General features: G+C 40.3%; 1 protein-coding gene across 3 annotated transcripts in view; it reads right to left on the bottom strand.

Moving 5' to 3' along the window:
* JAK2 (Janus kinase 2) overlaps positions 1 to 24,633 on the bottom strand; it is a 274,226-nt gene that overhangs the window by 83,667 nt on the left and 165,926 nt on the right. For all 3 annotated transcript variants that reach the window (XM_063455097.1, XM_063455098.1, XM_063455099.1), the window contains exon 6: positions 3,373 to 3,518. In XM_063455097.1, the coding sequence (XP_063311167.1) occupies positions 3,373 to 3,518 (146 nt within the window). The remainder of the gene's footprint in view (positions 1 to 3,372; positions 3,519 to 24,633) is intronic.

Raw genomic sequence — 24,633 nt, 5'->3', positions numbered from 1 at the left:
GCTTCCACACTGTCATTCTCTGAAGTTCTGCCTGTGCATAACACTCAGAACGACAGGCGGATGCGTATTAGGGACTTTAACTTGTGGCTTGGTGAATGGTGTCGGGAGCAAGGATTTGGCTTTATTGCTCATGGTAGCTCTGTTTGGAATGGAAATAAACTGTACAAAAAAGATGGTTTGCATCTTTCTCAAAAGGGAACAAATGTTCTCAGTGAGCAGTTCAGAGGTTTTGCTAGGATGTTTTTAAACTAGGAGGGGGGGGGGGGCAAAAGGGTGATAAAACATCAATCCAATTGTCCCCCAAAACAAGGACAGAAGGTGCCTGTAGCAAGTGTGTTAAAAAATGATAAGCTTAGAGTCATGTCTACAAATGCTCGCAGTTTAGGGAATAAGATCCATGAACTTGTGGCAATAATGGAAACTGATAGTGTAGATTTAGTCGCTGTTACTGAGACATGGTATAATGAGAAAAATGACTGGGACATAGCAATACCAGGGTACTCTTTATATAGAAAAGACAGGGAAGGCAAGAAAGGGGGAGGGGTGGCCCTGTATGTAAAGGATAGCATAAAATCTAGCCTAATAAAGGTAAGTGAGGCGAACATAGAGTCCGTTTGGGTTACGTTAGAATTTGGTAATCACACAGTAACTCGTGTAGGTGTGATTTATAGGCCCCCAGGACAAATTGAAGAGTTAGATAATCTACTAGTTGAAGAAATAGCTAAAATGACAATGAAGGGGGAAGTTATCATCATGGGTGACTTTAATCTTCCTGATGTGAATAGGAAAACAAAAATAGCTACTTGTGCCAGGAGCACACATATTCTAAACTCCCTACTGGGATTGTCTCTAAAACAAGTCGTTGAGGAGCCAACTCGTAAAGAGGCCATACTAGATTTAGTGTTAACAAATGGAGATTTGGTATCCAATATTACTGTAGGTGAAAGTTTAGGATCCAGTGATCATCAGTCAGTGTGGTTTAATATAAGAACAGTGACTGAGTCACACCACACAAAAACAAAAGTTTTAGACTTTAGAAAAACAGACTTTTCTAAAATTAGAATATGTGTAAAGGAGTCATTATCAGACTGGAGCAATTTATATGGAGTCCAAAAGAAATGGGATTATTTAAAAGTTGCACTACTGAAGGCAACAGAAAATTGCATTAGGCTTGTCAGTAAAAGCAAAAAATTCAAGAAACCACTGTGGTACTCCGCAGATGTGGCCAAAATAGTAAAAAACAAAAAGTTAGCATTTAGTAATTATAAAAAACCCAGAGTGAGGAAGACAGAATGACCTATAAGATTAGGCAGAAAGAGGCTAAGCAAGTTATAAGAGCTTCCAAATCCCACACAGAAGAGAAAATAGCACAGTCAGTAAAAAAAGGGGGACAAAACTTTTTTTAGATACATAAATGAGAAAAGAAAAGTAAAACAAGGATTAGTTAGATTAAAAACAAAAGAAGGAAGGTATGTAGATGAGGATAAAGGTCTAGCTGACTGCCTCAATGAATATTTTTGTTCGGTATTTACAGATGAAAATGAAGGAAAGGGACCTCAGTTAAGAAAAAGGATAAATTAGTCATTTATTACACGTGAGTTTACAGAGGAAGAGGTTCTATTTCAACTGTCAAAAGTAAAGACAAACAAGTCAATGGGACCTGATGGAATACACCCAAAGCTATTAAAAGAGCTTAGTGGTGTACTAGCAAAACCATTAACAGATTTATTTAACCAATCATTGATAACAGGAGTAGTCCCAGAAGATTGGAAGTTAGCGAATGTTGTGCCCATTCACAAGAAAGGTAATAAGGAGGAGTCGGGCAACTATAGGCCAGTAAGCCTTACTTCATTAGTGGGGAAAGTGATGGAAACCATGTTAAAGGATAGGATTGTTGAACATCTAAAAACACATGGATTTCACGACCAGAGACAACATGGATTTACTTCAGGGAGATCATGCCAAACTAATCTTATTGATTTTTTTGATTGGGTAACTAAAATTATAGATCAGGGTGGTGCAGTAGACATTGCTTACCTAGATTTCAGTAAGGCTTTTGACACTGTTGCACATAGAAGGCTTATCAATAAACTACAATCTTTGAGTTTGGATTCCAATATTGTTGAATGGGTAAGGCAGTGGCTGAGTGACAGGCAACAGAGGGTTGTAGTCAATGGAGTATATTCGAAGCTTGGGCTTGTCACCAGTGGGGTACCTCAGGGATCTGTACTTGGACCCATTCTCTTTAATATTTTTATTAGTGATATTGCAGAAGGTCTTGATGGTAAGGTGTGTCTTTTTGTGGATGATACTAAGATATGTAACAGGGTTGATGTTCCAGGAGGGATAAGCCAAATGGAAAATGATTTAGGTAAACTAGAAAAATGGTCAGAGTTGTGGCAACTGACATTTAATGTGGATAAGTGCAAGATAATGCATCTTGGACGTAAAAACCCAAGGGTAGAGTACAAAATATTTGATAGAGTCCTAACCTCAACATCTGAGGAAAGGGATTTAGGGGTGATTATTTCTGATGACTTAAAGGTAGGCAGACAATGTAATAGAGCAGCAGGAAATGCTAGCAGAATGCTTGGTTGTATAGGGAGAGGTATTAGCAGTAGAAAGAGGGAAGTGCTCATGCCATTGTACAGAACACTGGTGAGACCCCACTTGGAGTACTGTACACAGTACTGGAGACCCTATCTTCAGAAGGATATTGATACCTTAGAGAGAGTTCAAAGAAGGGCTACTAAACTGGTTCATGGATTGCAGGATAAAACTTACCAGGAAAGGTTAAAGGATCTTAACATGTATAGCTTGGAGGAAAGACGAGACAGGGGGGATATGATAGAAACATTTAAATACATAAAGGGAATCAACACAGTAAAGGAGGAGACTATATTTAAAAGAAGAAAAACTACCACAACAAGAGGACATAGTCTTAAATTAGAGGGACAAAGGTTTAAAAATAATATCAGGAAGTATTACTTTACTGAGAGGGTAGTGGATGCATGGAATAGCCTTCCATCTGAAGTGGTAGAGGTTAACACAGTAAAGGAGTTTAAGCATGCGTGGGATAGGCATAAGGCTATCCTAACTATAAGATAAGGCCAGGGACTAATGAAAGTATTTAGAAAACTGGCCAGACTAGATGGGCCGAAGGGTTCTTATCTGCTGTCACATTCTATGTTTCTATGTTTCTCTGGCACTTCTGCACCTTCCTCATCTATATACATCTCAGGTGGTGATTGTACCATCCATGCCGAGTCCACAGATCATTAACTTGCTCTTAAAAGTGTAAGTATACTTCCTATGTTTTTATTGCACATACTGATATAAGCAGTGTAAGTGATACTGATTCAAAAAAAATACCTTATAGCATTGTAGATATCCAGTGGACTTTGCTCCTTTTCACTTGCCATGCGCATCATATCAAGAACAGCCATTCCAAGACATTCTTCTTGAGTTTCATGGGTGATAGGTAGTTCTATCCAGCCATTAATGAAGTCATCTCTCCACTGCAACACAAGACAGAGAATTAGATTTGCAAACAGGCAACAGAGTACTAAAAAGTAAATGCAGTCTCAACTCCAATTTAATAGAGATATTACCATACTGTACAGCTTCATAGAGTTACTCTCTCCGCATAATCACATATGCTGGTGGTCCATTGGTTAGACTAAATTGGCTTTGCTGAGGGCTTTGGAATACGTTTTGCTCAGCCACTACCATGTAGGGTGAATTACAGGGGCTATGTAGTTGAAAACCAGATGGGTCAGCTGAAAGTCCCGTGACAAATATGGAATGTGAGGAGACTTATTGTGGCCAATCTCTTCTTGCCTCTGGGTTGTCTACAATCTCTACTGTTGCTGGGCAATTCAAAGGTATCAGTATACACAACCATACACAATATACATCAAATTATTAAAAAGTTGTTTTTTGTTGTTGTATTTTTAATATATTAATGGCAATTTAGAGATAGAGCAATATAAACAGATAAATATAGAGGCAGTAAATGTGGCCAGACCAACCATGTGGCTCAATAAGAGCACAGCCAACTTGTGAATGTTCAAATCCCAACCACCCAATAAAGGCCTCAATTTAATATTTTTGGATAAGCTTTTCAAATGATTTCATATTTATTGATACATTTTTAAAAGGATTAATGCTACTCACAGTTATTTTTAAAGTAGTATAGTTAGTAATAAGTGGGAACAATGCTACTTACAGTTATTATTTTTAAAGTACTATAGTTAGTAATAGGTGGGAACAATGCTACTCACAGTTATTTTTAAAGTAGTATAGTTAGTAATAGGTGGGAACAATGCTACTCACAGTTATTATTTTTAAAGTAGTATAGTTAGTAATAAAGTAGTGTAACGGCACCCCGGGTATAGAAGGGGTTAAAGCTGTTTATGATACGCCCTTCCTGAATATAAAGGCAGCTACCGAACACTTCAATCAGCCGAACAAGAAGTATACAAATCATCCACACTCCAAACAGCCGAACAAGAAAGTACATGAATAATGCCCCCAAGTACGAGACAAGACTCTGTATTGGGGGTCAAGCAGGAATCTGTTTAATCTGGGCTAACAGCCCGCCTTTTATGTATGTCTCCAACCAGGTGGACACTCCCATAGGGGACGTGGTGGAAAACCGTGACAAAATATTACAGTGACCAATCACAGTAGTACAGGGATAAACACTCCCATTTACACAGTACAGGACCCGCCTCTCTATCCTGGAGATAATTGGATAGTAACTTCATTATCTCTGAGGATAGAGCATAACCTCCATTTTATACAGTATAATAAAAATACACAATTATAAAACTCCCGAACAGAATCCCCACATTCAACGAATCCCCAGATAGTCTGGATCTGAGCGCACAATATTACCGAATAGCGCTCAGATCCTATACACACAGTTCAATCGCCATGGAGCCAAAGTCTTTCACATAGTCTTTCATTATACGAATGGGCTCCATGGGATAGCTATCTGGGGTGACTCTGTTTGCATGAAAAATGTTCGTATGAATGGAAAAACAGATGAAGGGCGGTCGGTGGCGTCCGTGTGAAAATAGTGTCCGTATTTAGTTCCATGAAATTGTCGCCGAAAACCGCTGGGCGTTCGTATTTCAAGTATTTCCAAGATGGCCGCTGCCACGTGTTCGTTCATACGAACGACGACCACCCAGCCGACATTCGACAATTAGAAAGTGCCTGCGGTTAACCACAACGTTCTAATGAGGCCAAGAGGTTAACAAGCAGCACACTTCCATGCTGGGTGCCCGGCCGTTCGGCAGTTCTTTCGGTAAAAAGGGGAATAAATCATAGGGACCGTACGGACAGGGAAATAGCCGAACAAACAGACGAACCAAGGGAAAATAAAAGTAATTCAAAGACAGAGAGGGCTGTCACAAGTAGTATAGTTAGCAATAAGTGGGAACAATGCTACTCACAGTTATTTTTAAAGTAGTATAGTTAGTAATAAGTGGGAACAATGCTACTTACTTGATCACTTGCTATTTTTAGAGCAATCTATGTGACTGAAGTGATGTATAGTAAACAACAATGATCTAAATGATGTTTAAATTGAAGCTGTCATTAACTAGCACAGGTATTCAACATTTCCTTAGTGTGCCTTTTACAATGTGCAGATACATTCACAAGTACAGTGGCAGAAAACCTACTCAAAAAATTCCTATAGTTTGTTAACATATTCAGAACGTATACGTATTTTCCATCAGTTTGGTTTCAGCTGGTGGCAATTACAGAATTTCTAAATAATTAGTGGCAGTTCATAACTCTGCTTCTCATTATGGACTATCACAAAAATATAATGTTCTCAAATCTATAAAAAGAAAGATCTTAAAGATGAACAGATGACCATACTGAAAACAGATAGTCAAACAACATAACTATGCCCTAAAATACTAGGTAAGATTTAAAATAAAATTCTTAGGATACCAAATACAAGAAGCTTCCGAGAAACAAAAAGTTCTCTTGAATAAAAAAAATGGAAACAGAATCAGAGTGCTTCCTCTTTTATAAATAGAACTGAAATACCCTACTACAAAAACAAAGAACTCTTGAAAACAATCATACAGTTCTACAAACCATTCTCAAAGCAACCAGGAAGGTTTGTTACTTAACCCCTTATGGACGAAGTCAGTTGTACAAGTTGTGATCAAAACAAAACGTAAACAAAACCTGGAATTTGCGCTATGTGTCTGTTCAACCACAATTCACCTATTTCATATTAAATGCACCCACATTTATTATATATCCTTTTGTTCAGAAACAGGGCTTTCATTTAATATCAAATATTTATATATGAAACATAACTAAGAAATTTTCTAATTTTTCAAGTTCTGCATGGCATTTTAACTGTTAATTTCATAATACTGTTAGTTTTTACAGCAATAAAATACACATATTTGTATTCAATGATGTCTCACATGTACAAAAGTACCCACTATGTACAGGTTTTATAGTGTTTTGGAGAGTTACAGGGTCAAATATATGGCTTTCCCATTTTTACACATTGAAATTTGTCAGGTTGGTTTGCTGGGCCTATATGCTGCCTTTGGGACTGTATGGCAGTTCAGGAATGAAAATTAACCCCAGCATGGCATACCATTTATAAAAGTAGACAACCCAAGGTATTCAAAATGGGGTATGTCCAGTCTTTTGTAGTAGCCACTTGCCTATTTAATTTTTTACACATTCAAATTTGCCAGATTGGTTATGCTGCCTTTGAGACTGTGTGGAATGAGGAATGAGATTTTCCTCCATTATGGCATACCATTTGCCAAATTAGACAACCCAGGGTATTCAAAAAGGGATACGTCCAGTTTTTTTAAGTAGACACTTAGTCACAAACCCTGGCCAAAATTAGCGTTCATTTTTGTTGTTGCAATTTTTACACACACAAAAAAAAATGCCCTTTCACTGATGATATCATTGTCAATATAGGTTTAACTGCTCTAACACTCATATTTATGTTCAGGGATTCCTCACAGGTAAAACAGTACCCACCATGTACAGGTTTTATGGGGTTTTGGAAAGTTACAGGGACAAATATAGGGCTTTCCCAATTCAGTTTGCCAGATTGGTTAGGTGGCCTATGTTGCCTTTGAGACCATATGTCAGCAAAGGAATGAGAATTACTGTAACGGATCCCCTATGCTCCGGCTGAGTATATCCGTGTAGAATCTCCCGATATCCAAGCATAGAAGAAGTTGCAGTGATTATAACTCACAATCCCCTAAACATGAGCCAAAACTTCATGAAGGGGAAAGCATTCTGTTTAATGGAAGCCACAGCTAGCCTTTTATGCAAGTCACCAAGCAAGGTATACTCCCACATGGACCTTGTTGGGGACAGGGACACAAACACAATAACAGCAAGGTTACAAAGGGTGACACTCCCAGTACAAACAATACAATCCCTCCTCTGAATCTGGGAGCTAATTGAGTTAAAGGGACACTATAGTCACCAGATCAACTACAGCTTATTGAATTTGTTCTAGTGAGTAGAATCATTACCTTCAGGCTTTTTGCTACGAAACACTGTCTTTTCAGAGAAAATGCAGTGTTTACATTACAGCCTAGTGATAACTTCACTGGCCACTCTTCAGATGGCTGTTGGAGATCCTTCCTGGATCATGGATGCCTAAAACGCACCCAAACATTCAGTGTCTCATCCCTCTGCATGCAGACACTGAACTTTCCTCATAGAGATTCATTAATTCAATTAATCTCTATGAGGAGTTGCTGATTGGCCAGGGCTGTTTCTGAATCATGCTGGCTCTACCCCTGATCTACCTCTTTGTCAGTCGCAGCCAATCCTATGGAGAAGCACTGTGATTGGATCAGGCTTCCACTTCTGATGATGTCAGCAGACTGCTTGTTTTTTTTTTAGGCAAACAGCATGCAGAGTCACAGCTTCTGACTTGAATACTGTAAGATTTTGCTATATTTGTGGAGGCATGAGGGACCCGGGGGGGGGAGGTGGGGGGGGGGGGGGCTAGATGGTGGTGTTAACACTATAGGGTCAGGAATACATGTTTATGTTCCTGACCCTATAGTGATCCTTTAAGTGGCTGGCTTAAACTCAATTATCTCTAGTCCAAAAATATTTAATCTTTTAATATTTCGCAAAAACACTTTAAAATATAAAAGTCATATTTCATGTACACGAACCCCCATAGTCTGTACATCCCCAGATAGCTTGGATCTGAGCGCACAACATATTTGAAAAGTGCCCAGATCCCACTAACATAGTCGAATCACCACTGGAGAAAAGAATGGACCGACCGCTCTGGCGATGTCGGTCTAGTTCGAGTTTCATTGTGAAATGAAATGATGTACGAATAACAAGGTGAACAGGGTTACCTTGCTCATAGTGTGGGGTTTGTTCGGTAGTTCTTGTCAAACAATCTGTCGAACAGCGCTCTCCTGGCTTGCCGCGACTAGAAGCAGGTGTTCATACATTTTCACCGGTGTTCAGGCTGTCGAGGGGCCGTCTCAGAGTTCTAGGCACTCGACGACCAAGTCCCACTGCCTGCTTTCGTGCGACAACCACGTGGCGTTCGGTTATATGACCGGCAGCCACACAAATAGAGCACTGAATTCCTGTGGTTTGTTTGAACTTAATGAGCCAGGGGGTGGTCAGTGTTCAGTACTTAGTTTTTTCGAATTAAATAGAGAATAAAATATGAACTAAATGTCCGAACAGAGTAGGAGAATGACTCTGGGGAAGGTAAAATAGGGATTTTGTCACAATTACTACCATCATGGCATACCATTCACAAAAGTACACAACCCAGGGTATTCAGAAAAGTTCAGTCCTTTGTAATAGCCACTTCGTCACAAACGCTAGCCAAAATTAGTTTACATTTTTCACACAAAAACTGCACTTTCACTGATATCATCATCATTACAAGTTTTAGTATTTTAAAACACTCATATTTGTGTTCAGCAAAGTCTCACGAGTACATCAGTACCCCACATGTACAGGTTTTATGGGGTTTTGGAAAGTTATAGGGTTAAATATAAGGCTTGTAAATTCAATTTTATGGCCTTTCTGCCTGGGTCGCCAGGCAGGTCCCATGAATTATAATTAATACAATTATGTAAATATAGTAGATAAGTATACACCTTGAATATACACACACACACACACACACACACACACATATATATATATATATATATATATATATATACACACACACACACACACATATATATATATATGTGTATATATATATATATATATATATATATATATATATATATATATAAATTTATCCATAATTTTCCTTTCCTGGTCATAGGCCATGGCAGCACAACAATGGGTTAGCTCCTCCCTATCCCTAATTAGACAGGAACATAATTAAAATTAATACCCCCTCCCACCAATGATCCCTTAGTCTTGTTAACAGCAATATCCCAGGGCAAGTGCTGCCATGGCCTATGACCAGGAAAGGAAAATTACGGTAAGTATGGATAAATTTTCATCTTTCCTGGCCATATCCATGGCAGCACAACAATGGGTAATACCCAAGCAATAACCAAGGGAGGGAATAAAGAAAAAACACAGACTCAATTTTTTTTTTAAATGCTGGTGTATTAGAGATCACACGTGCAATAGAAATCAATCAAGAGGAGTTGACTGCGGATAAGACTGATTAGCCAAAAGAGTCTGATTGGCTGGCTTTAACGTCAATCTGGTAATGTTTTATAAACGTGTTTGGAGAAGACCAAGTGGCTGCTTTGCAAATCAGATCAGGTGACAAATTAGCTGCTGCTGCCCAAAATGAGGAAAGGGACCGCGTGGAGTGAGCCTTGAGCCCATCAGGAATTTTCATCTTTGAAGCTTGGTAAGCCTGAATGATGGCGGCAACAATCCATCTACTGATGGCCATCTTAGAAGCCTGAAGCCCTCTTCTGGGACCGTTGGGGATGACGAATAGCCTTTGAGAGATCCGCAAGGCTGAAGATCTTTGTAGGTAGACGGACAGACATCGAACAAGTTCTAACGGAGAAGGCAGAGGTTCAGCATCCACAGTAGAAGACTCCGAATGAAGACCCGGGAGTACTATTTCTTCGTTGATGTGAAAAGCTGACACCACTTTAGGATGAAATTCGGGAACAGTCTGTAAAATAACTCTGTCCTTATGAAAAACTGTAAAGGGCTCTTTAGTTGATAAGGCATGGAGTTCAGACACACGTCTACCTGAGGCTAAGGCCACCAATAGAACTGTATTAATGGTGAGTAACTGAGGAGAGATGGATTCAAGAGGCTCAAAAGGAGAATTGCTCTGAGCTTTTAACACCAAGGGAATATCCCATGATGGGGCGAAGGGCTTGATAGGAGGCTTGATTTTCAAAACTGCTGCCATAAATCTGATCACGTCCGTGTTCAAGGCCCATCTTTGATCCGTAAGGGCCGAAAGAGCTGAAATATGTACCTTCAGGGTATTGGAGCTTAAACCCTTATCAAGACCGGATTGTAGAAATTCAAGGATCTCCTTGGTGGAGATAAACTGAATATTCCTGTGGTTGGATGCAGCCCAGGAGGAAAAAACGTCCCAGATTCGGTAGTAAGTGGAAGATGTAGAGCGTTTCCTTGCTTGCAGTAGAGTTTCAATGACAGAATGAGAAAATCCCTTGCAGTTCAATCATTCCCTTTCAATTTCCATGCCATCAGCTTGAGGGAGGCAGGGTCTGGGTGGAGGACAGGACCCTGATGTAGAAGGGAAGGAATATTTGGAAGCTGCCAGGGGTCTGCACTGCAGAGACTCAACAACAGAGGAAACCATGGCCTGCGAGGCCAAAATGGGGCTATGAGGATGATGGATACCTTCTCCTGCCTCAATCGTCTCAGAAGAGGAAAGATGAGGGGTGTAGGAGGAAATGCATAACCTAGGTGAAATTTCCAATCGATTGAAAGAGCATCCCTTCCTGATGCTTGGGGATCGATGTTTTTTGAAAAGAAGCGCTTCACCTTCCTGTTCTTGTGTGTTGCCATAAGGTCGACTTGTGGCACGCCCCATACTTGAGAGATGTCTTCGAACACCTTGATTGACAGACTCCATTCCCCTGGATCTAATTCCACTCTGCTCAGGTAATCTGCTATGGAATTCTGGACTCCCGGAAGATGAATCGCTGATAGGCCCGCTAGATGCTTCTGGGAGAAGGACATTAGAGGCCTCATAATGGACATCATTTTTCGACTCCTTGTTCCCCCTTGATGGTTTATGTAGGCAACTACAGTGGAATTGTCTGATCTGATCTTGATCCACTTGAAGCGTATGAGGGAAAGGAGAACTTCTAGAGCTTTTAGAACTGCCAAAAGCTCTAATTGGTTGGAGGGAGTCTCTGTTACTGGAAAGGACCATTTCCCTTGGATAAACTGATCTTGTAGGTGAGCACCCCATCCCCACTGGCTTGCGTCTGTGGTAATAACGGTCCATGTGACGTTCCCCAATGGAAACCCTCGGAACAGGGATTTCTTCTGTAACCACCAAATCAGAGATTGATAGACCTGAGGGGGAATCTTGATAGGCTGAAGTGGATTTCTCGTTCTGAATTGTAGGATGAAATTCTTCTGGAAAGTCCTCATCCTCCATTGGGCCCATTTTGTCAGTCCGATGGTGGAGGACATTGTTCCTAACAGGCTCATGCATCTTTCTGCTGAGGTCACATTGGATGCCAACATGTCTTTGACCTTGTTCATCAACTTCGTACCTCTTTCTGGAGACAGTCGCACTGTGCCTGCTAGTGTGTTGAATATGGCCCCCAAATATTTCATCTCCTGAGCCGGCTGTAGCCGGCTCTTGTTCTCGTTTATCTTCCAACCATGCTGGCGTAGGAAACGTAGACAAACCTGCCCAGGGGTCTGAAGGGTACTTGAGTCTTCTGCCAAGATGAGGATGTCGTCTAAGTAATGGTAAATGGCTATGCCCATTTTCCTGAGCTCCGCAATTAAAACAATCAAGACCTTGGAGAATGTTCTTGGAGCCGTGCTGAGACCGAACGGCAGGGCTCGGAATTGAAAATGCCCTTGTTCCACCGCGAACCGAAGGAATTTCTGATGTTCTGGAGCAATGGGGATGTGGAAATAAGCGTCTGCCAAGTCTATAGAAATCATCCATTGGTGTGGAAAAACGACCTTTATGATGGATTGAATAGACTCTATCTTGAACTTGAACTTGAACCGGATGAGGAGATGCTGATTTAGTCTGCTTAAGTCTAAGATAGGTCTCCAACCACCTGAAGCTTTTCTGGTGAGAAACAGGTGAGAGTAAAACCCTTGACCTTGCTGTCGCTGAGGAACTGGAATGATGACATTTCCTTCCTGGAGTGTCGATTTGAAATCTTTTAAGGCCTGTCTTTTTTCTGCTTCTCCTGGCCATTTGGTCGTTTGAAAGGAGTAAGCTGGAGGGGGTCTGAAGAATTCTAAACGATATCCTCTTCTTATGATATCCAACACCCATTTGTCTGTGGTGGATAGTTCTTATACGTCTTGGAAGATAACAGACGTGCCCCCACACCTATTGACTGGGGGGGGGGGACCAGTCATAAAGATCTGGGGTTCTTGTGGAAAGAGGCGCCTCTAGATTTACCGCCTCTGGTAGATGACTGTCCACCTCTCCAAGGCTGGGGTCTTCCATGCTCTCTTCCTGGCTTGTAAGATCTGGCATCTCGAAAGGAAAAATAGTCTGGATATCGTTTGGATCGAAAGGAACTTCTGGGTTTACGATCCTGCGGGAGAAAAGCTCTTTTACCTTCGGCTGCTCTTTTAATACATTCATCCAAGTTTTTCCCAAACAACATATCGCCGTGGAAAGGTAAGGCACATAAACTAGATTTAGAAGAGTTATCTGCTATCCAGGACCTTAACCATAAAGCCCTTCTGGCTGAAACAGAGAGGGCCATATTTCTGGCAAAGGCCTTAACCAGATCCACCGAAGCGTCAGAAGTAAAGTCTACTGCAAGCTTTATATCTTTTAGACTGTCCAGAAGACTGGATCTGCTCCTGCCTCTTTGGATGTCTGCTTCTAGATTTTCCATCCAGATCTTTAAAGCTCTGGAAACTGAAGTGAGAGCGACTGCTGGATGAAGGCCTGTGCCAGCAGCCACGTAAGCCTTGGCGAGGTTCAGATCCATTTTTCTGTTCATCGGATCTCTAAATGAGCCTGCGTCGTCAACCGGTAGAGCAGTGTGTTTGGCCAGTCTTACTACGGCCGCATCTAACTTAGGAGCCGAGTCCCAACAGCTGGAGTCTTTTCTCTCGAATGGATAAAGACGAGCAACTCTGCCTTGAGATGTCAGTTTTCTACGAGTATTAGACCATTCGTCTTGAATCAGCTCCTTGATTGTCTCATGAGCTGGAAATGTGGCTCTCTTTTTCTTCAGATCAGCAAAATATCTACTGGATATATTTTTTATTATTTATAATTCTAAGTGTATTTTGAGATATATATATATATATATATATATATATATATATCAAGATATGCTTACGAAATTACTTTTTTTATTTTATATATTTTTTTACTATATGTATAATATTTAAGTTAATAAAAACATCTGATTAGCATAGTATACATACATATATAAACTCATTGTAAGTGTATTTTGGTATTAATATATAGAATAATAGCAAAATACACTTATTAGATTATATATATTTTATATATGTATAATATACTAATTAGGTGTTTTAATTAACGTATAACATATTATACATGTATAATATATTATTTTTAATGTTTAGGCTCACTAAATGTGAGGCGCCATAGTACGCCATAATGGTGTTAAAGGGACACTATGCTCAGTAAAACAGCTTTAGCTTAATGGAGCATTTTTGTGTACAGATCATGCCTGTGAAGTCTCACTGCTCAATTTGCTGCAATTTAGGAGTTAACCCCTTCAGGACCGGCCTGTTTTTGCGATGTTTGTACGTTAAGGACCAGAGCAGTTTTAACACTTTTGTGGTGTTTGTGTTTAGCTGTAATTTTCCGCTCTCTCATTTACGGTTCCCATACAAGTTATATATTGTTTTTTTCAAGACAAGAAGGGCTTTCTTTACATACCAGTATTTATATTATGTCATATATTGTATTTAAAAAAAATAATGAAATATGGTGAAAAATAAAAAAAAAAACATGTTTTTGGACTTTTACTTGAAAAATCTTTTACTTATCTACAAAAGCTAATGAAAAAAACTGCTAAATAGATTCAAAATTTTGTCCCGAGTTTAAAAACACCCAGTGTTTACATGCTTTATTGCTTTTTTTTGCAAGTTATAGGCCTATAAATACAAGTAGGAAATTGCTGTTTCAATATATATATATTTTAAATGTATCAATAGTGACATTGTTACACCGTTATCTGTCATAAATCCCCGAAACACACCTAACATGTACATATTTTTTAAAGTAGACAACCCAGGGTATTTAAAATGGGGTATGTCCAGTCTTTTTTAGTAGCCACCTAGTCACAAACACTGGCCAAAGTTAGCATTTATATTTGTTTGTGTGTTAAAAATGCAAAAACCGCTAACTTTGGCCGGTGTTTGTGACTAAGTGGCTACTAAAAAAGGCTGAACATACCCCATTTGCAATACCTTGGGTTGTCTTCTTTTGTAAATGGTATGCCATCATGGGGCTAATTCTCATTCCTTGGCTACCATACGCTGTCAAAGGCAACCTAACCAATCTGACAAATTTCAATAAAAAAAATCAAGCCTTATATTTGACCCTGTAACTTTCACAAACACTATAAAACCTCTACATGTGGGGTACTGTTATACTCAGGAGACTTCGCTGAACACAAATATTAGTGTATCAGAACAGTAAAATATATCACAGCAATAATATCCTCAGTGAAAGAGCTGTTTGTGTGTGAAAAATGCAAAAAACTTCACTTTCACTGACAATATCATCGCTGTGATATGTTTTACTGTTTTGAAACACTAATATTTGTGTTCAGCGAAGTCTCCCAAGTAAAACAGTACCCCCATGTACAGGATTTAGGGTGTCATAGAAAGTTACAGGGTTAAGCACAGTGCTAGCAAATTAAATTATCTGGACTTTTGGCCTGGGTTGGCAGGCAGGTCCCTCAAATTGCAATCATTAAAATTACTTAATTAGGTAAAAATATTACATAAATATGCACGTAGAATTTTAATATATATACATATTTATATATTTGACGTCTACGTGTATATTTATGAAATTATTAATGTAATTTTGTATGTGGACATATGTATATTTCGTATTATTTTTATTTATTTATTTATACATAGATATATATATCATTACATTCTAAGTGTATTTTGATATAAATATATATATATCAATATCAAAATACTGTTAGAATAACATTGAATATATATATAATTTTTTTTTAATTATTAAAAATTATTTTTATTTTTTGTTATTTATTTTTATTAACATATTATTTGTATTTTATAATAATATATATATACCATATATATAGTTATTATATATATTGTATATATTCGTGTGTAATTTAAATATAAGTGTATTTTTATATTAATATACGTATATATAAATATAAAAATACACTTAGTGTGACATTATATATATGATACATATACATATATTATATATATATATATAGATATAATACATGTATATATATCATATATATATACACATATTATAATTTTTTTTACACTGATTGTTTTTTTTTTTAACTTTATTTTATGATTTTACACTTGCAGGGAGACTGCCTGTCAGCACAGACAGTCCCCCTGCAGGCAGATACAAAGACCCCTATTGCGGTCATGTGATCGAGTGATCACATGGCCGTGGGGTCCTGATCTGCCGAGGGGGGACTGCCCGGGCAGACAGGCAGTCCCCCTGGACCGGGAGGAGAGCTGATCGCCGCCGTGGGACCGACGGCGATCAGGTAAGTAGCCCAAAACCGTTATGACGGATCAGGACCGTCAGCGGTCCAAACGCACGTTTTACCGCTGACGGTCCTGAACCGTCAGCGGTCCTGAAGGGGTTAAATCACTTTGTTTCTGTTTATGCAGCCCTATTCACACCTCCACTGGCTGTGACTCACATAGCCTGCATGAATAAATGGTTTCACTTTCAATCAGATAGCAGTTTACTTTAAAAGTGTTTTATCTCCTATGCTTTAATCACATACAGGAAGATCATGCAGGGTCTAGCAACCTATTAACAGAGCAGGAGATAAGAAATGCTAAATTAAAAGGACCTAGCCATAATGAAAGTATAAACATTAGATGACTCTATACAGGAAGTGTTTAGGAAGGCTGTGCAATTTAAATGCAAGGAGGTGTGACTAGGGCTGCATAATCAAAGTGATATAACTCCTAAATGGCAGATAATTTAATCTATACACCAAAACTGCTTCATTAAGCTAAAGTTGTTTTGGAAACTATACTGTCCCTTTAATACTGCCAATACATTTAGATAAACAAGTATTTTTCATTTTATTTTAGTTACCCAAACTGTAATGCACCAGGAGAGAAAGAGCAAATAATTAATATACTGCATATTCTTTATACAGTACAAAATATATTCCACAGCACTTTACAGTTTTACAAAGGGATGCAATTATAAATAAAAAAAAACAGCCTGTTACAAACAATAACAGGAGCAAGATTATAAAGGGACTCTATAGTAATTTTAATTTTGGCCGAGGTGCTTGTGTTTTCATTTAAAATTCTGGACCCACTTTTACTAAACAAAACACAAAATGCTTTTAAAGGGAAACTATTACTTCTCAGGATTTTTAATGTCAAGTTTGCTTATTCATATATTTAACAAGGAGTCACCACCGACTCAACTGCCAACATTCCAATACTCCCAACTACAACACCTCTATAACACACTACCTAAGAAAATGGCGGTACATCGCAAACTCACCTGGTTCGAACCTGCGTGCCTCGACAAAACACTCGACACTATCAACACTTGCTCACAGAACATCTTAAAGGACCACTATAGTGCCAGGTAAACATACTCGTTTTCCTGGCACTATAGTGCCCTGAGGGTGCCCCCACCCTCAGGGTCCCCCTCCCACCTGGCTCTGGGGAGAGGAAAGGGGTTAAAACTTACCTTTCTCCAGCGCCGGGCGGGGAGCTCTTCTCCTCCGATCCTCCTCCTCTCCTCCCATTCGGCTGAATGCGCACGCGCGGCAAGAGCTGCGTGCGTATTCAGACGGTCTCATAGGAAAGCATTATAAATGCTTTCCTATGGACGCTTGCATGCTCTCACTGTGATTTTCACAGTGAGAATCACGCAAGCGCCTCTAGCGGCTGTCAATGAGACAGCAACTAGAGGATTTGAGGGCTGGATTAACCCATTTATAAACATAGCAGTTTCACTGAAATTGTCTAGAGGGGGTCAAACAAAGATGGCGAGGGGGGGCGCCACAAGATTGGCTCGCACAGGGTGCCTGAACACCTAAGGCCGGCCCTGCATACACGGCCTCCCATTAAGAATCTCACAACAATGTTAGCACCATTGCCGTGTCCTTGTTTTATGTGCTTTTGTAGATACACCCCTTTCCTTCCCTTTTTTTTTCTTCCTGCTCTCTCTCTTTCTTCTATCACTATGATATCACCCTTACCCTCTTCCTTTGTGTTACAACATACCTCCGCTTCATATGATTTCCCAAACATCTCATACTCCCTCATTGTTACTCAGTCATGCAAACGCATCTGTACTACACCTTACTATATCTGTTGGGCCATGCATGGCCACGTTACTGATAATTGGCTCAGAGACCTGCGAGTCTCACTCATATGGCAATATATTTTTACTTTAATTATACCTTCACGTGTTGCTCAATAAAGCTTTGATTTCCGTAATATTTAACAATGATTGTCAGGGAGCCCAGTAACATTAATTAACTTTAGAAACCTCCTTATCTTGCAACTGGCATCCCAGTTAATCATTGTTGCTCTGTCCCTTTACACCTTGCAGTTAGCATAGAGAAAGCATACAGTAAAGAGGGAAATTAAACAAGCAGCAAAGAAAATGTTAAATTTAAAGTCAAAGTAGATGAACTAGAATAATAGCTTGACTTTTTCAAGTTCAGCTCTTTTGATCTGAAAGGAACACAAACATACTCCTGACCCTATGGTATTAAAACGACCATCTAGCCCCACCTGCCCCCCCACACATCCCCCATATCTTAGTCTGCAGCTGCTGCCTCTACCCCTGATTTGTCTTCTTACAGCTGACAACATGAGATTAATTTTCTCTGAAAAGACAGTGTTTACTGCAAAAAGCATTAAGAGAATGATTCTACTCACCAGAACAAATACAATAAGCGGTAGTTGTTCTGGTGACTATAGTGTCCCTTTAACTTTGAAATTCAGTGAATGACCCTAAATGTTTCTATTTTTCTTTTTCAGCGTTTGTCCTGACTTTACCTTGCCTGATCTGGATAATGATATAATTTGCTAAATTTCTAATATAAATTACAAAATGGAGCATCTAATAGATAAAAAAAAAAAAAGGAGGTAAACACAAGTCAAAGGCTATGTCCAATGTTCCATTCACTGGTGTGAAGGTCATGGTTGAGACAGCTGCCCTTTAAATCATTCAAGGGTTACTCCAAGTACCATAACCACTTTAGTAATTTCAAATGGTCATGGTGCCTGGAGTCTGTATGTGCAGCATTTTGCTAACAAACGCCGCACACAAAAATGAACCCCTCGGCTGACAATGGTCTAATTCCACCTCCGGCAACATCATTGATCGCTGTTATCAAGCCTGTTCAAAATTGACGTCTGATGCCAGCACGCATAGCAAGCTGGCACCAAAAGGCCAATGGTGGCGCACACCTGCACATATCCTTCCTGTTCATCATCCCTGGCATCAGTAAAAATAGATTGGGCTAAGGGGAGAACTTGGAGTCAGTGCTGCTTTAAGGTGAGTTGGTAGCCCTCCTAAATTGGGGTGGACCAATTTAGGAAGGGATAATCCAAAAAATAAAAACCTGTTTTCTTAAAACACTGTCTTTTGTTTGGAGTAACCCTTTAACAACTTACCTGCATTCCAGCCTCAAGACACTGCTCTCTGCAAACACATCAGCCTTTCCAATTCAATGCTTCTCATAAAAAAAAAATTGCAAACACAAGGCACATGGGTGGAAATCACTATGATCCATACATTCTGTGCTTCTACTAAGAGAAGCATCAAATCCAAGACATGCCTTTGAGAAGATTCATCATGCTGTGAGTGATGATGCCAAACGTGAAGTTGTTTGAAAATCAAAGTATCTGAAGGAGGGTGGCATTGTGGTTGACCATCACTAGAGGCATGCTTTCAGTCAAATGCAACACTTGTAAAATATTGATATATCTGAAAAGTTTCATTGTCAGACAAAAGGAACAGTAGCTATGAACCAAAACCACTATAAATTATAGTTCCAAAAGTCCCCTGTTGCTGACTTATAAAATACCCAGAATTAATCTAAATTGTCCTGCTAACAAGAACTGTGTGTTAATGACTGGAGTGACACTTCAAGTTCAAATATTCCGAAGAAGAAAAAAACTGTGAATAGGAAAAGTCATTTGGAAATGAGACGGAGTACAAATATTTATTTGTTCACACAGACTAAAAACTTCTTTCTAATGATATATTGTAGATTCATGGAAATAGCAATTTTACTTTTTTATGTTTTTATGTTCTATTTAAGTGTAAAGGACACATTATCCCACATATTATTTATATTAATGAATCAATGCATTTTTCTTCAGATAAGTCATGGTTATTAACGAAACTACATCCTGCTTGTACATCTTACACACAGTGTAGGCTAGTCTATAGCTGCTTGTGGAGCAACATGCCCCCCAAGCTTTTGTAGGAATTATTTGAACAAATGTAAGAAAAAAATCTAATGGTTTAGTAATAAATAATGATAAGTGTATTTGGAAAACAATTATCCGTCATGATTAGTTCTCAGGCTGCCCTACCCATTGGCTTTGCATTCTGGACGACCTAAAAGACAAGCCAGTGTTTTGCCCTTTTTTGTAAGGATGTGACAATGTCAGGGGTGGAGTCAGGCCTCTTTAAATAGTGGTTTTATCCAAAATACATGTTTGTAGTGTTGAATGATGTCTCACTGACTGAGGTGGCTAATGGCGTTTAGAGAGCAGATTCAAACAATGCAGGGGGCAAAGATGAGCACCCCACACACTCTACACTTCACAAGCTTCCACTGCACAGTTAGAGAGGTCCATCAAAATTAAAAAGCACAGTTAAAACTGGATGTAGCTCGTTTTAACTCCTAAATAAAGCATTTTAAATTTCAACATGTCTAATCTTGTTGCAAAGGTTTTAGAAAATTAGTCAAAGCAAAAAAAACAACAACTTTTTTTCTCAGTGATTCTCTCTGCATTGTTGTCCTTTTGAACTTTAGCAGTCTGTGTCTCTGTGATCTCAGTGGAAGTACAAATTGAATGTCTGTACAATATAATGAGTTTTCAAAATAGAAGCTGTTTAAACTAATTCACTCTATTGATATTAGAACGCTGCAAGATAATCATTTACTTTTAAAAGCAGAGGCATGCAACAAGTACCTATATCATTCAATTTGGTCTACCTATGCCACGTTTCTCTGCAAAATAGATGCCCAAATGGCATTCTGTCCTGTACAGGGTATATTTGGGAAAGGAGTAAACAACAAACACGCCACATGATTATTTTTGTTATTGATTTAAATTAAAAATGTGTTAAAATATGCTAGAGGAGAGCTCGGACGCATCGTGCAAAGCTCCTGGACAAAACGAGCAAAATAACCGATATATCGGCGGAATCTGAGCGCATAGCCACCCCATACTCTACAGTTCGGTGGGGTAAGCAACTATGGGGAAAAAAAAAAAAAAAACGAGGCCCGACAAGCCCCCTTTCAGCCACGATATCGGCGAACTCCTGCAGAACTCGCAGAAGGCCGCATGGGAGAAAATGGCGCTGGGGGACGCTGAATACTCCGACTCCTCTGAAGATTTCTACCCAGATATGGGGGACGGTGCAACAGCACACCAATTTAAGGTACCCAAAGCACCCCCGGCAGGGGAACCGGTAACTGCAGCCCTTTTAACAAAGATGTTCACAGACCTCAGAAAAGATTTAGCTACGGACAGGGCAGCCTTTAACCCCTTAAGGACCAAACTTCTGGAATAAAAGGGAATCATGACATGTCATACATGTCATGTGTCCTTAAGGGGTTAAAGAGGCAATGGAGAAAGCCAATTCGAGGCTTACCTCCCTAGAGACAAACACCACGGCCCACGACGGTCGACTCACCACTCTGGAGCAAAAAATCTCAGAACTCCACAAACTGCAACAAGACACTGCAGACAAGGTAGAGGCCCTGGAAGTCCACAAGAGGAAAAATAATTTAAAAATCAGAGGGGTCCCCGACACTATCGGGAACGACGACCTCCCACATTACATGAGGCGCCTCCTTGCAACGCTGCTGCAACCTAAACAAGCCAAACAGGTGAAACCTGAAAGCTGGTTTTGCCTACCCAAACCGGCCAAAGCGCCCCCTAAAGCCTCAGCCGACCTCATTGTCCGCATGCAAACCCACCAAGACAAAGCTATGGTCCTGGCAGCATGTAGGGAGAAAACCCCACTATTATTTGAAGACTCCCAGTTACAGTTGTACCCGGACCTAACCAGGAGCACACTCAGCTGGCGCAGAGGGCTACAACCGAGCCTGCAACATCTACGGAACGGAAATATCCAATACCGCTGGGGCACACCGAGGCTAGTCATGTTCACCGTTCAGGGGACCATGTACCGGGCACGAAACCTCCAAGAACTGGATTCTCACCTGACACAGCTGGGTCTGACAAAGCCGCAAGTACCAACCACAACCGCCCTGACAAGATTGGACCCAGCTGCAGTGCAGGAATTTGTGCCCAGATCATCATCCCGGCGTACCAACTTAGCGGGCAACACGACATGAGGGACAATCCGAATTATAGGAAGCCGCCGATACACTCAATGACTACACAAAATCAGTTATAACCATGTTATTTTGCAAGACGGACTTTAAGTCTCAGTTTTCTTGTTATGAATAGACTTTACTTTTTTTTTTTCTTCTTTTTTTTCAGTTGCAGCTTGTTCATTGTATATAAGGATGTGATCACCAGTTCTTTAAAACACTAGAGACCGGCCCACGCAGAGCTAGTTGCGCTCAGGCTCACGCCTGCGCAAGTAACCACCCCTCCCCCCCCACCCACCAGCTAACCCCACTAAGCAATTCCGATGACACCTTGGAGGGGGTCACCTCTGTTCCCTGGGACACCTAAACACAAGAGCAGCCTTTAGTGAAATCATATGTAGGGGCCAAGGGAGCAAATTGAAGGTGAAATAGATTTGTTGAGGACCATAATATTGTATTTTTCGAAAAACAAAAAACCCACTCAGCAGGCTACCGTGTATCAGCCAGTAACAATGTCTTAATTAATGTATATGACCTTTTAGGGCATGTAGCCCACGAATTGTATTGTTTTCACTTTATTGCCTGCTGGGTGCACAAAATAAAGAATTTAAAAATAAAAAAAAAATAAAAAAATATGCTAGAGGAACACTTACAAGCAGAAATTGGGAAACCTGAATGGAGATACCGGTATATGCTGGGCACCTTCTGATGAAAGCATCTCCCACACTTTGCCCTTTCAGGAAAACCGTGAACCATTCCAATTGATCGACACATGCCACTGGCTTCTGGTTCCTATCACAGCTGCCTCTGAGACTATATACTTCATGATGCATAGTTCCTGACTGTACTGTCTCTGTAGGTGTTATATTTGCAAACAGCAGGGCCGGACTGGGATAAAAATTCGGCCCGGGCATTTTTTTATCACAGCGGCCCACTAAGAAGGGGCGGTGCAGAGAGGGCGTGTTTTGTCGTCACTAACGACAAACACGCCCCCTTCTCAAAGTGCAGGCCAGGGCAGACCATGCGCAGAGCTCTGCTAAAGAGTTCTAGCATGAGAAAAAAGCCCTGTATTTGTTCTGCACAGTGCAAGCAAATTTAATAACATGCTTGCACTGTGTTTCCTTGCAACTTGTCTCTGGTGTCTCTATAAATGGATACCAGGAGACAAAAATGCCAGGAAAGAGTATTGTGCTATGTTTGGAGCCTGCTTGTGGGATTGTGTGTGTGCGTGTATAGAGTGAGCTGATTGTGGTGTGGTATTGTGTAATAAGGTCGGTTTTAGTCGTGTTGTGTTTGTGGTGTAATGTAATGCATATGTGGCTAGGGTCTGTAAAGAATGTGTGTATAGGGGATGTAGCAAGTGTGTGCATACAGGCTATAGTGTGTGTGTGTGTATATGTGATGTAGTGTTTGTAGAGAGTGTGTGTTTAGGGGTGTAGTATGTGTTTGCTTACAAGGAATCTAGTGTGTGTATAGGGTATCCAGAGTGTGTATGTCAGGAATGTAGTGTGTGTGTGCGTGTGTGTATATATATAATATATATATATATATATATATATATATATATTTGGAAGTATTGTGTATGTGTGTGTTGGGGAGGTTCGGTGTGTATGTGAGGGGTGCAGTATGTGTGTATGATGGATGCTGTGTGTGATGTGTGTGAGGGTGCTGTGTATGAGGGTGCTGTGTGTGATGTGTTTTGTGATAGTGCTGAGTGTGATGTGTGTGAGTCCTGAGTGTGATGTGTGTGAGAGTGCTGAGTGTGATAGTGCTGTGGATGATGTGTGTGAGTGCTGAGGGTGATGTGTGTGAGAGTGCTGTGTGTGAGAGTGCCGAGTGTGATAGTGCTGTGGATGATGTGCGTGAGTGCTGAGTGTGAGAGTGCTGTGTATGATGTGTTTTGTGATAGTGCTGAGTGTGATGTGTATGTGAGTCCTAAATGTGATGAGTGTGATAGTGCTGTGGATGATGTGTGTGAGTGCTGAGTGTGATGTGTGTGAGAGTTCTGTGTGTGATGGGTGTGAGAGTGCTGTGTGTGAAAGTGCTGTGATGGGTGTGAGAGTGTTGTGTGTGAAAGTGCTGTGATGGTGTGAGACTGCTGTGTGTGATGGGTGTGAGAGTGATGGGTGTGAGAGTGCTGTGTGTGAAAGTGCTGTGATGGGTGTGAGAGTGCTGTGTGTGATGGGAGTGAGAGTGCTGTGTGTGATGGGAGTGAGAGTGCTGTGTGTGATGGGAGTGAGAGTGCTGTGTGTGATGGGAGTGAGAGTGCTGTGTGTGATGGGAGTGAGAGTGCTGTGTGTGATGGGAGTGAGAGTGCTGTGTGTGATGGGAGTAAGAGTGCTGTGTGTGATGGGAGTGAGAGTGCTGTGTGTGATAGTGATGTGTGTGCTGTGTGTGATAGTGATGTGTGTGCTGTGTGTGATGGGAGTGAGAGTGCTGTGTGTGATAGTGATGTGTGTGCTGTGTGTGATGGGAGTGAGAGTGCTGTGTGTGATAGTGATGTGTGTGCTGTGTGTGATGGGAGTGAGAGTGCTGTGTGTGATAGTGATGTGTGTGCTGTGTGTGAATGTTAGAAGGGATTGAGTGTTGGGGGGGTAAAATAAATAAAAAAGTATGCATTATGTCCCCCCCTCCCTTCTTACCTTTAGCC

The sequence above is a fragment of the Pelobates fuscus genome, chromosome 5, assembly GCF_036172605.1.
Source record: "Pelobates fuscus isolate aPelFus1 chromosome 5, aPelFus1.pri, whole genome shotgun sequence".
Lineage (NCBI taxonomy): Eukaryota > Metazoa > Chordata > Amphibia > Anura > Pelobatidae > Pelobates > Pelobates fuscus.
The sequence above is the reverse complement of the archived record's forward strand: the minus strand, read 5'-3'. Positions and strand labels throughout refer to the sequence as shown.